General features: G+C 41.4%; 1 protein-coding gene across 2 annotated transcripts in view; it reads left to right on the top strand.

Moving 5' to 3' along the window:
* Positions 1–13273, top strand: part of LOC128406072 (ras-related GTP-binding protein A-like) — a 61543-nt gene that overhangs the window by 28491 nt on the left and 19779 nt on the right. The window contains exons 2-5 of one of the 2 annotated variants that reach the window (XM_053373122.1): positions 2848–2881; positions 4347–4430; positions 4830–4929; positions 6015–6081. In XM_053373122.1, coding sequence (XP_053229097.1) covers positions 4419–4430; positions 4830–4929; positions 6015–6081 — 179 coding nt within the window. In that variant the 5' untranslated portion in view covers positions 2848–2881; positions 4347–4418. The remainder of the gene's footprint in view (positions 1–2847; positions 2882–4346; positions 4431–4829; positions 4930–6014; positions 6082–13273) is intronic. The other variant, XM_053373121.1, reaches the window with a different exon arrangement.

The following is a 13273-nucleotide window of genomic DNA, read 5'->3' as shown; positions in this document are numbered from 1 at the left end:
CAAAAAATGTAACCCCCCCCCCTAAATTTGCCTTGGAGCCCCCTAACTATGCTGTTGGGAATGACTCCTTCAGCTATTGTGAAATCGTCACTGGAACTATTTAATTATATGACCACAGTAGTCAGAGTGTGTTGGCTAACATACGGAAATCTGACATATGTCCTGAAATAGATGCATGGAAAGAGAAACTATCAGAATATGCAGTAATGGCAAAACTCACCAATTTAGTAAATAATAGACCCATGGAGGAACATCAACAAAACTTGGAATCTTTATAATTTGTATACAACTTAACAGAACTGTAACAAAATGAACATCTGTATGGATTTGTATAATAGACCTTAGGTTACAAAAATATTTTCTGTTTAAAAATAGAAGCTTTGTGTGTATATGATAAAGAAATATATAGTAGAAGAAATCTTTTCTGTCTGATCTAGACATGAAATCATATTTTTTAATAATTTTGCTTTAGATTTTCATAATCATATATAGTATTTCTCCAATAGCACACTACCTAGAATTGGAAATATTTAGTACATTAACCTTCGTTTAACTCTTGATAAATGTCAGCCTGCTGAGTTATTTTGTACCATTGTGATTCAGTGTTATATTTGCACTCAGTACTTTGTAGGATTTGAATCTGCGAACTGTTATATTCCACAGGTTGGTATAATACAGCAAAATCCAAACACATAGTTTTCATCATCATGGCAGGGATGGTCCTTTTCCATAGAATTCTTATTCATGGAGTTGGTTTTTCTATCCTGCTTTTCTCTACTTTAAGGAGTCTCAAAGTGGCTAAAAATCTCCTTTCCCTTCCACCCCCACAACAGACACCTTGTGAGGTAGGTGGGGCTGAGAGAGTTCAGAGAGAAGTGTGACTGGCCCAAGGTCACCCAGCAGCCTGCATGTGGAGGAGCGGGGAAGCGAACCCAGCTCACCAGATTAGAGTCCACCGCTCTTAACCACTACACCACAGAAACGTATCTCTTAAAACTCTGGAGCAAGCTGTTCAGTTCAGCCTCATAGTGATACTGATTTGCAGAGGGAAGGTTGGTGATGAGCAAGATCTGTTCCCATTTCCCAACACAGAGACCATAGAGCAGTTTCTTTTGGGGCCTGAACCTGCAGAGTGTTTCTGTTCAGAATTTCCGTGGCAGAAATTGGCCAAGTGCATTTATAAACATTCAGCTTCTCAAATTGAACCCCATCATGAAACTTTCAGGTGTAGCTGTTGGAGGTGGAGGGCAGAGAAGGTGCTAGTCCTTACCTCCCTCCTCCCAGCCCCATCATCCGTTGCCCAATGGGCTGAATTTCAGGGCTTTTGCATGTAAAGGGCAAACTTGTTCTTTACTTGTTTAGACTCTTTAAACTTGGGAACAGATATTTGGCTCCATGACCAAAATGACCAAAAGGGTCAGCTTCTAGAGGACTGGAAAGATCATGATTGTACTTCCCCTACCCTCAGCCCTAACTCCGTCGAGTATTTTTTTTTATGAGACTGAGTGTTTGGGGCTGATGCTGTAGCATTCTTGTCTGGGGGCTTGATGGAAAAACAGAAAAGTGACCCTCACCTAACTCTCCAATGCCCTTCAACAAGAATGCTGTAGGAAATATTGCTATGCCCAAAGGTAGGCAAGAATTTGCTTCAGCTCACCCGGTTAATGGAAGAGCAAAAGCTATGTGTGTGTCATTCTCAATCAGTCTACTTTCAGGACTGATTTTAGAACCCTCTTACATCAGGCCACATGGTCACTGGAGATCGCCCCATCATGCAGACTTGACTATCGACACAGGGACCATCTTTTTTCTTTTATTCTTTTACAGTGGTACCTCGGGTTACATACGCTTCAGGTTACAGACTCCGCTAACCCAGAAATAATGCTTCAGGTTAAGAACTTTGCTTCAGGATGAGAACAGAAATTGTGCACTGGCGGCGCGGCGGCAGCAGGAGGCCCCATTAGCTAAAGTGGTGCTTCAGGTTAAGAACAGTTTCAGGTTAAGAATGGACCTCAAGAACGAATTAAGTATGTAACCAGAGGTACCACTGTATTATTATTATTAGGGATAGGGATAGGAGATAGGGATAGGGTTATCATCATCATCATCTTACGTCACTGGCTGAGGGACTGCTGTTCTTGCCTCACCTTTTCCACACCAGGTGACTTCAATAGTATTAATAATAATAATACAGTGGTACCTCAGGTTACAGATGCTTCAGGTTACATAGTCCGCTAACCCAGAAATAGTACAGTGGTGCCTTGCAAGACTAAATTAATTCGTTCCGCGAGTTTTGTCGTCTTGCGATTTTTTTTGTCTTGCGAAGCATGGTGTCGGGAAAGTTTTGGAAAAGCTTCAAAAATCACCAAAGTCTTTCAAAACCTCAAAAAAGGCTACCACACCGCGTTCTATGAGTTGCTCCTCGAAGTCAAGTTGCAACTGTATTAACGGTGTTAAGAAAAAGGAAACAAACTTGCAAGACGTTTCCGTCTTGCGAAGCAAGCCCATAGGGAAAATCATCTTGCGAAGCAGCTCAAAAAACAAAAAACCCTTTTGTCTAGCGAGTTTTTTGTCTTGCGAGGCATTCGTCTTGCGAGGTACCACTGTACCTTGGGTTAAGAATTTTTCTTCAGGATGAGAACAGAAATCATGCTGTGGCAGCGGGAGGCCCCATTAACTAAAGTGGTACCTCAGGTTAAGAACAGTTTCAGGTTAAGTACGGACCTCCAGAACGAATAAAGTTCTTAACCCGAGGTACCACTGTAATAAAGTTGATAATGGGTGGGGTCATATTATTAGTGTTATATTATATTGTTATTATAAAATATATATTTTTTCCCCTTGCAGGCGTGTGATGCCAATCTCAGCCATGAAGAAGAAGGTGAGGGCTGTAGTTTCTCTCGGCCTGCTGCTTATACAGTTAAACCTCGAATCCCAAACGCCTCCATTTTGGAATGTTTTGGCTCCCAAACGCCAAAAAAACCCCAGAAGAAAATGCTCCGGTTTTCGGAAGCCGGACGTCTGACAGGAAGGAAGGCTAAAAATCAATGTTTTTTTACAAGCAACAACAAAGAAATGAGATTTTCTTTATTTAAATCAGATTTTTTTTATTTAAATTGGGTTTTTAAAGTGAAATGCTTTTGGAGGAAAAAATATTTCTCAAGGTTTTCTCTTTTCAGTTACATTCTAGTGCAAAGGCTGTTCATCAGGGAATAAGGATTTGTTTAAAGATTTTCACGTGGGCTAAAACGCAGTTTTTAAAAAAGAAATAAATTAAGGGGCACTCTCATTTTGACTCCAGAAAACCACCTTTTTATAATTCAAATGGGGGGAAATAGATACAGGAAGGATTTGTTTAAAGTTTTTCATGTGTGTTAAAACTCAGTCTTAAGTGTGTTTTTTATTTTTAAAAAATTGTTTAAGCGCATCAGTTAACAAACATGGATACATATGCAATGCTGTTTTTGTTTCGGCAAAATAAATTGTTTCGATTGCTATGAAGGAAATGGTGTTTTTTCTCCTTCCAATCAAGTACAGCAAAAAAACTTTGTCTAAATATAAGTAGTTGACTTATTAAATCTCACCATCATTTCATAGTTATCAGTCACCTTTGAGATAACTGTATATCAAATTCACCCTGGATATAACTATGAAAACTAGACTGAAAATATATTATTCCAAAAAGGAAACCTTCCTCCGGTTGTCAATATTAAGACGATGCCAACAAAAAAGGGATGTAAAAAAGGGATTTTATTATTCCAAAAATGAACATTAATTGTCTATATTCAGAGGATGCCCACAAGAGCCTAGGACTTGCCAATCAGAAGGTTGGCGGTTCGAATCCCCGCAACGGGGTGAGCTCCCGTTGCTCGGTCCCTGCTCCTGCCAACCTAGCAGTTCGAAAGCACGTCCAAGTGCAAGTAAATAAATAGGTACTTCTCCGACGGGAAGGTCAACGGCGTTTCCATGCGCTGCTCTGGTTCGCCAGAAGTGGCTTAGTCATGCTGGCCACAGTACCCGGAAGCTGTACACTGGCTCCCTTGGCCAATAAAGCGAGATGAGCGGCGCAACCCCAGATTCGGTCACGACTGGACCTAATGGTCAGGGGTCCCTTTGCCTTTTTATTATTCCAAAAAGAAATGCTTCTTCTGGTTGTCAGTATTAGGAGGATGCCTACAAGCCTGAACCTTTCTGTAAAAAATCCAACAAAAAACAGGATTTAAATCAAGTCTTACTGACTTGTGGTTTAAATCGTGATTTAAATCGTGACGCTATAATGTTCTCGTTTTAGTGAAATAAATTGTTTCGTTAGGAAGGAAATGATTCTTTTTCTCCTTCCAATCAAGGACAGCAGAAAAGTGGTCCAAATAGAAGCTGTTAACTGATGAAACCTCACCATAATTTCAGAATTTCAGAGGATGCCAGCAAGGGTGAAGCTTTCTGTAAAAACAAAAAGTGTTTAAATCAAGTCATACTGATGAGTGATTTAAAAGTTGTGATTTAAAACGATTTGATTTAAATCAAATCCACCCTCAATAATAAATAATTTTGTTATTTATAAACCACCCATCTGGCTGGGTTTCCCCAGCCACTCTGGGCGCCTCCCAACAGAATAATAATAATAGTAATAATAGTAATAACCCTATCCTTAATCCCTAACCCTAATAATAATAACAACAACCCTATCCCTAATCCCTATCAATAACAACAACAACCCTATCCCTAATCCTTATCCCTAATAATAATAATAACCATATCCCTAACTCCTGTCCCTCTCTCTCTAAACCCTAACAACAACAATAGTCTTATTATTTATTCTTCCTCCCCAGGTTCTCCTGATGGGCAAGAGCGGCTCCGGAAAGACCAGCATGAGGTCCATCATCTTTGCCAACTACATCGCCCGCGACACCCGCCGACTGGGCGCCACAAGTAAGACGAAGGGTGCTGGGTAGAGATGGGGGGTGGGGTGGGAAATGGGCGGGGCGGAACCAGGTTTTATTACAATTTTCCCCAAAATTCATTCAATTTAATTCAATTTCAAGTGAATTAAATTTCATTCAAATTCATTCAATTTAATAGCACAAATTCATTCGATTTCATTCAAGTTAATTCAATTTCTTGTTATTGTTATTACTACTACTACTACTACTACTACTACTAAGAACCTTGCAACCTTCGCTGTCGCTTGCTCATCTCGGTCTGTCAAGAGAAACTATTATGATGATGATGATGATGATGATGATGATGAAAAGAACTGTGCCAGAATAATAAAAAGAAGGACGAGCTTTTTCTTCTTTTTCATTTCGTTCTTATTATTCAAGTTCATTCTTCTGTGTCTTCTGGTGCTGATGTTCTTGGCCAAATGATAATGAAAATAACAATTATGTTAGGAATAATAATCTCATTTTCTTCTTCTTTTTCTCTTCTTCCCTCCTCCTCCTCCTCCTCCTCCTTCAGCTCGTTCTTATTACTGTATTCAAGCTCATTCTTCTTCTGGTGCTGCTGTTCTTGGGCAAATGGTGATGATGATGATGATAATGGCAATGGTAATGGTAATGGTAATAATAGGAATAGGAATAATAATCTCGTCTTCTTCTTTTTCAGCTCATTCTTATTCAAGCTCATTCTCATTCATTCTGTTCCAAATGATGATGAAAATAATGATAATAATAGGAATAATAATCTCTTCTTCCTCTTCCTCTTTTTTCCAGCTCGTTCTTCTTCAAGCTCATTCTTTTTCTTCTGCTGCTGTCCTCTGCCAAATGATGATAATAATGATGATAATAAAAGGAATAATAATCTCATTTTCTTCTCCATCTTCAGCTCGTTCTTATTGTTCAAGCTCATTCTTCTTCTGATGCTGCTGTTCTTGGCCAAATGATGATGAAAATAATGATAATAATAGGAATAATAATCTATTCTTCTTCTTCAACTTGTTCTTCTTATTCAAGCTCATTCTTCTTCTGGTGTTGCTGATAATCATCATCATCATCATCTCATTTTCCCCCTTGCAGTCGATGTGGAGCACTCGCACGTCCGCTTCCTGGGCAACCTGGTCCTCAACCTCTGGGATTGCGGTGGGTAAGTACCTCTTGCCCCCCCTCGCCAAGTCAAAAGGTACCCCCAGCGGTCATCCAGTCTGACCCACCGCCAGGCAGGAATCTTGGCACAAGCAGCCAGGACAGACAGCCGCCCAGCCTCCACTTGAAATCCAGTCAATGGAAATTGCCATTTAAACCCCTCGTCCAGTTCGAATCCCAATTTAAAGCAGCCAGACTTCCCTAAACAAGGCTGCCTTCAGATGTCTGGAGAAACCCAGCCGGATGGGTGGGATATAAATAAAATTATTATTAATATTATTATTTAAATCAAATTTATTTAAATCACAATCTAGATCACTAGTCAGTAAGGAATTAAATCCTTTTTTACCGAAAGGTTCAACCTTGCTGGCTTCCTCTTAATATGGACAAGCAGAGGGAAGTTTCCTTTTTGGAAGAATAAAATCCCGGGTTTGTTTTTTTTACAAGAAGACTCAGCCTTGCTGGCCTCCTCTCACTATCGACAAGCAGAGAAACGTTTTCTTTCTGGAGTCCTCAATTTCCAGAGTAGTTTTTACATTGATATCCTGGGTGGATTTGATTTAAATCTCCATTTCAATTCACCATTTAAATCCTTGTTCTTTATGACTTGATTTAAATCCAATTGAAATGTCCTGCCTTGCTGACACCCTGGCACCCTCTGAATAGGGACAATACTTTTTGTGGTTTTTTTATAAAAATAAATATTAGATTTTTCCACCATAATAACACAAACCACAAAGCAGATTAATACACAAAAACAGAAAAGGAAAAAGAGAAGAAGAGAGAGAGAAAAAAAGAGAGAGAGAGAGAGAGAAAAAGAAAAAGAAAAAAAGGGAGGGGGAAAAGGGGGGGAACAATAAACAAATAGACAATAATAACAAACTTAATTCTTCACAAATCCAACTTTTTAAACATCTTGATTGACTTCCTCAAATCCCTCCCTTCTGAGTTTCCTTGTAATTTAAAAGTAACAGCTTTCCAATATCATTATTAAACTAAAACAATTTCCAATTACAGTCATCTTATTCACTTTTCTTGACATTCTGAATCCCATTTATTTAATTATAACTTAATTTGTCCTAGGCCTATTTGTTTCTTTCAAGTAATTTCTAATTTTTTATATTACAATATTTGTTCAAATAGTCCTTGAATTTCCTCCAGTCCTCTTGAAGCTCCTCTTCTTTCTGGTCGCGGATTCTTCCAGTCAGGTCAGCTAGCTCCGAAAAGTCCATCATCTTCATCTGCCAATCTTCCACTGTTGGTAGTTCTTGTGTTTTCCAATTTTTAGCAAGTAATATTCGAGTGGCCGTTGTGGCATACAAAAATAATTTAACATCTTTCTTGGGCAATTCTACACCTGTTATTCCAAGGAGAAAGGCCTCTGGTTTCTTAATAAATGTATATTTCAACATTTTTTTCAGTTCATTATAAATCTTCTCCCAGAAGTCTTTCACCTTGGGACAAGTCCACCACATATGGAAAAAAGTACCTTCTTTTTCTTTACATTTCCAACAAAGATTATCACATCTATACATCATCTTCATAATGTTTTCCTTTAACATCGTACATGCAGTGAACTTAACCCCTTTCCTCCATAGCCTCTCCCAGTCCTCCATCATTATATTATGTCCCACATTCCTTGCCCAATCAATCATGACCGATTTAACTTGTTCATCCTTTGTATGCCACTCCAACAACAAACTGTACATTTTAGACATATTCTGATCATTAGTATCTAACAATTCCGTTTCTAATTTGGTTTTTTCTGTTGCAAAACCATTTCTCTTATCCATCTTATATAATTCGTTAATTTGATAATATTGCAACCAATTCACTTTATCTTTAATTTGTTCAAATGGTTTTAATTTAAAACCTTCCTGATTCTCTAACAACAAATCTGAATACCTCAACCATTTGTTTTCCATATTTAACTTTTTGTGAGCCTGTGCTTCCATTGGTGAAATCCATTTTGGTGTTTTTCTTACTAAGAGATCTTTGTATCTAGTCCATACATTGTATAATGCCTTTCTAATTACATGGTTCTTAAAACCCCTGTGGGCCTTTACCTTGTCATACCATAGATATGCATGCCATCTAAATTGATTATCCAGTCCCTCCAAGTCTAACACATCATCATTCTCTAATTGAATCCAACCCTTGATCCAGCAGAATGCAGCAGCTTTAAAGTATGTCTTCAAATCTGGCAGGGAAAAGCCCCCTCATTCTTTTATATCTGTAAGTAATTTATATTTAATTCTAGGTTTTTTCCCCTGCCAGATAAATTTAGACAATACCTTCTGCCATTCTTTAAAACATTTGACATTATCAATGATTGGTAAAACTTGAAATAAGAACAACATCTTCGGCAATACATTCATCTTAACCACCGATATTCGGCCCATCAATGAGAGTTTTAGATTTGACCATACCTCAAGATCTCTCTTGATTTCATTCCATAATTTTTCATAGTTATCTTTGTAAAGATTAAAGTTCTTTACCGATAAATTCACACCCAAATACTTAACTTTTTTCACCGAAACAAGGCCTGTCCTTTCAAAAAGGTTTTTTCTTTCCTCATTATCTAAGTTTTTTTCTAAAACGTTGGTTTTGCTCTTGTTTAATTTAAATCCTGCTACCTGCCCAAACTCTTGAATCAGCTCCAGTGCTTTCACTGCACTGGTTTCTGGATCTTGTAAAGTTAAAACCAAATCATCAGCAAAGGCTTTTAATTTATATTGCTTGGCTCCTACTACCATGCCTTTAACCTCCTCCTCTTTCCTCAACATGTTTAACAAAACCTCCAGAACAGAAATAAATAGCAGAGGGGAAAGCGGGCACTCTTGCCTGGTTCCTTTCTCAGTTCTGATTTCCTCTGAGACCACATTATTAACTATGATTTTTGCTTTTTGTTCAAAATAGATCGCATTAATACCATTTAAAAATTCCTGGCCAACCTCAATTCTTTCTAGATTTTTCATCATAAATAACCAAGAAACATTATCAAAGGCCTTTTCAGCATCAATAAACATTTAACATTGCTTTACAATTTCTTTTCGCTTCCAACCTTTCTATTATATCAATTATATTTCTTATGTTATCTTTCATATGTCTCCCAGGCAGAAATCCGGCCTGGTCCTTATGTATATAATTTGATAGAACCTTTTTTAATCTATTGGCCAAAATGTTTGCGAAGATTTTATTAAGTAATGAGATTGGTCTATAATTTTTTACATCGGATCTATCTTGATCTGTTTTTGGAATCAGAGTGATAAATGCATCTTTCCAGGTTTCAGGAGCTTTGTCCCCTCTTAGAATCTTATTACACACATCTGCCAACGGTTGAATTAGCCAATCTTTCAATATTTTATAATATTTTGCAGAAAGACCATCTGGTCCCGGGGCTTTGCCTAACTGCATCTTATTTATTGCCATCTCAACCTCCTGTCTCGTAATCATGCCATTTAGTAGGAACCTTTTATCCTCAGGAATTTTCTGCATTTCATTCGCCACAAGAAATTGCTCAATTTTATCCTTATCTTCTTTACCTTTTTTATACAGCTGTTTAAAGTATTTCTGAAAACATTTTCTTATATCTGCAGGGTTTTCCATAGATTTTCCATCAGATACAATGTTTGTAATAGTACTTTGCTTCTGTCTCTTTTTTAATTGCCAAGCCAACAATTTCCCACATTTATCTGCAGATTCAAAATTTCTGTTTCATCATTTTAATTTTCCATTCTATTTCCTGGTTAATAATTTGAGAAAATTGAATCTGCAATGCTTTAATTTCTTTTGGAATCTGTTGACTCTTTGGCATTAATCTTAAACTTTTCTCTTTGTCTTTTATTTGAGACAGAATTTTCTCTTTTTTCTCATTCTGTATCTTTTTCCTTATTGAATTCTGTTGTATGCGGAAACCTCTCATTACTGCCTTACTTGCATCCCAAATGACTCTTGTTTCAACCTCTGTGTTCATATTTAGTTCAAAATAGTCTTTTAGAGTCTTTTGGGCCTTACTAATCATCTGTTCATTCCTCAACAACTCATCATTCATCCTCCATCTAAAGGAACCCTGCAGGTATAATTTCATCTCCAAAACCACTGCATTATGATCTGAGCAAGTCTTAGGGCAAATTTCTGTTTTAGTAACCTTAGGAACCAAATCTCTGGATACCCATAAATAGTCGGTTCTCGAGAAAGATTGATTTGATTTTGAGAAAAAAGTGAAATCTCTCTCCGTTGGGTTTCATAGCCTCCATATGTCCGTTAAATCGTATTTATCAGTCATGTCAAAGAAAATCTTTGGTAGTCTGCCGGAACTTGGATTTTTCTGTCCCTGTGTTTTATCCATTAATGTTGATGCTACTTGTCAGGGAACTGCCAGCGATTGAGACAGCCACGGGTGAGTGGCTGTCCGGACAGAAAAGGTTCACTTGTGCAACCCAGCCAGGTGTGGGCACCGGCTTACGCACGAGCAACCGCTAGAACCATTACAGCAATCCGTCAGTCACTGACGTTGCTTGTGCGCAGTCCTGGAGAGGCAGCACGATGAGCCAAACAGAGCCGGCCAGAGGAACAGAGCAAGAAGCCTTGATGCGAGGTCTGGTCGAGAGGAACCGAGACCTGGAGGCGCATGTAGCTACCCTGATGGCGCGGCTGGAGGAGAGACGGGCTCAGGATGCACAGGTCAGAGCCACCCCGATAGGGAGGAAGGTTCAGGGGCTGGTACACAAATTTGGTGGAAAGCCCCAGGACTACAATGCATTCCGAACGGAAATCCAGTACGCTTTGGAACTGCAGAAAGATGACTTTGCTGATGACGGGGAGAGGGTGGCTTACATTGTGGGACATCTGCAGGATGAGGCGCGTGAGTGGGTCAGGCCCCTAATGGCGACGCAGAATGATGCATTGAAAGATCTCAAGAAATTCTACCAGGCGATGGACGCGATGTACTCCAGCGAGGTTGAGCAAAGCGTGACACGTCGGGAGCTGATGGGGTGCAAGCAGGGGAGCCTGTCCGTCAGGAACTACTGGTCGCGGTTCGCGATGTTAGTCCACAAGCTCCGGTGGGATCTCGGCTCTGAACCTATGCAAATGTTGTTTGAGGGGGGTTTGTCCCCTGAAGTGAAGGACGAATTGTCCCGAGCGCCCCACCCGCGGTCGATGGATGAACTCACAAAGACTGTGCTTGCGATCGGAGTACGCCAGGAAGCGCGGGCTCAGGAGAAGCGGGAGATAAGGGCGGAACGTTTCCATGACAACCGCATTCCTGAAATGCCAAGGGAGCCTTCTCAGGTGGCGGAGCCGATGGAAATTGATGCAGGGCGGGCACGCGAAGTTTCAAACACCGGTGAAGGTCGGAAAAGGGAGGGGAAGGAGTGGAAAACTACCAAGAAGTGTTTCCTCTGTCAGAGACTGGGACATTTGGCAAAGGTCTGCCCTCAACGAAAGGCCTGGCAAGGCATGATGGGGGCTGCAGGCCACGACGAGAAGGGGGAGGAGGAGCAGGCGCAGGGAAACGCCAACGCCTGGCTGCCAACCAGCGGGGCCAGCAGCCAGGCCATCAACCAATAGAAGTGCCCCAGCCTGACCCCCCCCCCAAGGCAGCGGTAGCCATAGAGGTGGTGCTAGAACTCCCAAACGGGCACCCCGTCAAGGTGGAGGGACTGCTAGATTCTGGCAGCTCGTGTAATTTCTGGAGCACCAACTCCACCTGTTGCCACTAGATTTTCCCTTGCAGGTGACCACCATCGATGGCAGGGAGCTCCTGGGAGGGGAAGTGACGCACCAGACACCGCCAATGCGAATGAGGGTTGCTAGGCACACGGAAACCATTGCCCTTCACGTGGCCACGCTGGCAGGACCCCCAATAATACTAGGAATGAGCTGGCTGGCACTACATGACCCGGTGGTGTCATGGCATCAGCGGTCGGTCACTTTTGGGTCAGCTTACTGCTCAGAACACTGTCTGGGAGGGAAGGAACCAAGAATGACTGTAGCCAGGGGTGGCGGGGTTGGCCCTGGAGCAAAAGGGGCAGGTGCCACCACAATATAATAATAATAATAATAATAATAATAATAATAATAATAATAATAATAATAAATTTTATTTATATCCCGCCCTCCCCAGCCGAAGCCGGGCTCAGGGCGGCTAACAACAATCAAATAATCAAACAATCAAATAAACCAACATTCTAAAAATATTTCATTATAAAAATTAATTAAAATCAAGTTGATGGCAACCATTAAGCAAAACTCTGTGCAGGTTGCCAGAGGAGGGAGTCAGGCTGCGCCCTGACCAAAGGCCTGGTGGAACAACTCTGTCTTGCAGGCCCTGCGGAAAGATGTCAGGTCCCGCAGGGCCCTAGTCTCTTGTGACAGAGCGTTCCACCAGATTGGAGCCGCAGCCGAGAAGGCCCTGGCTCTAGTTGAGGCCAGCCTAACCTCTCTGAGGCCTGGGACCTTCAGGATGTTTTTATTTGCAGACCGTAGGTTTCTTTGTGGGGCATACCAGGAGAGGCGGTCCCGTAGGTACGAGGGTCCTAGGCCGTATAGGGCTTTAAAGGTTAAAACCAGCACCTTAAACCTGATCCTGTACTCCACCGGGAGCCAGTGCAGCTGATATAGCACCGGATGAATGTGATCTCGCAGCGAAGACCCCATAAGGAGTCTCGCCGCGGCATTCTGCACCCGCTGGAGTTTCTGGGTCAGTCTCAAGGGCAGACCCACGTAGAGCGAGTTACAATAATCCAGTCTGGAGGTGACCGTCGCATGGATCACAGTGGCTAGGTCAGGGCGAGAGAGATAAGGGGCCAACTGCTTAGCTTGGCGGAGATGAAAAAATGCCGCCTTTGTTATAGCTGTAATCTGCGCCTCCATAGAGAGGGAGGTATCGAAGATTACACCCAAACTCTTAACGGACGGTGCTGGCACTAACTGCACCCCCGCAAGAGATGGGAGTTGCCCCCTCAATCCCATATCGTCCCGTCCCAGCCAGAGGACCTCTGTCTTCGAAGGATTTAACTTCAACCGGCTCCCACGTAACCATCCAGCCACAGCCTCCAGGCATCTGGTCAGTGTGTCTGGGGCCGAGTCAGGATGGCCATCCATCAACAGATAGAGTTGGGTGTCATCGGCATACTGATGGCAACCCAGCCCAAAACTCCGAACAAGCTGGGCGAGGGGGCGCATAA

The sequence above is a fragment of the Podarcis raffonei genome, chromosome W, assembly GCF_027172205.1.
Source record: "Podarcis raffonei isolate rPodRaf1 chromosome W, rPodRaf1.pri, whole genome shotgun sequence".
In the NCBI taxonomy this organism is placed as follows: Eukaryota; Metazoa; Chordata; class Lepidosauria; order Squamata; family Lacertidae; genus Podarcis; species Podarcis raffonei.
Note: the sequence above shows the minus strand (reverse complement) of the source record. Positions and strands in the feature narration are given on the sequence as shown.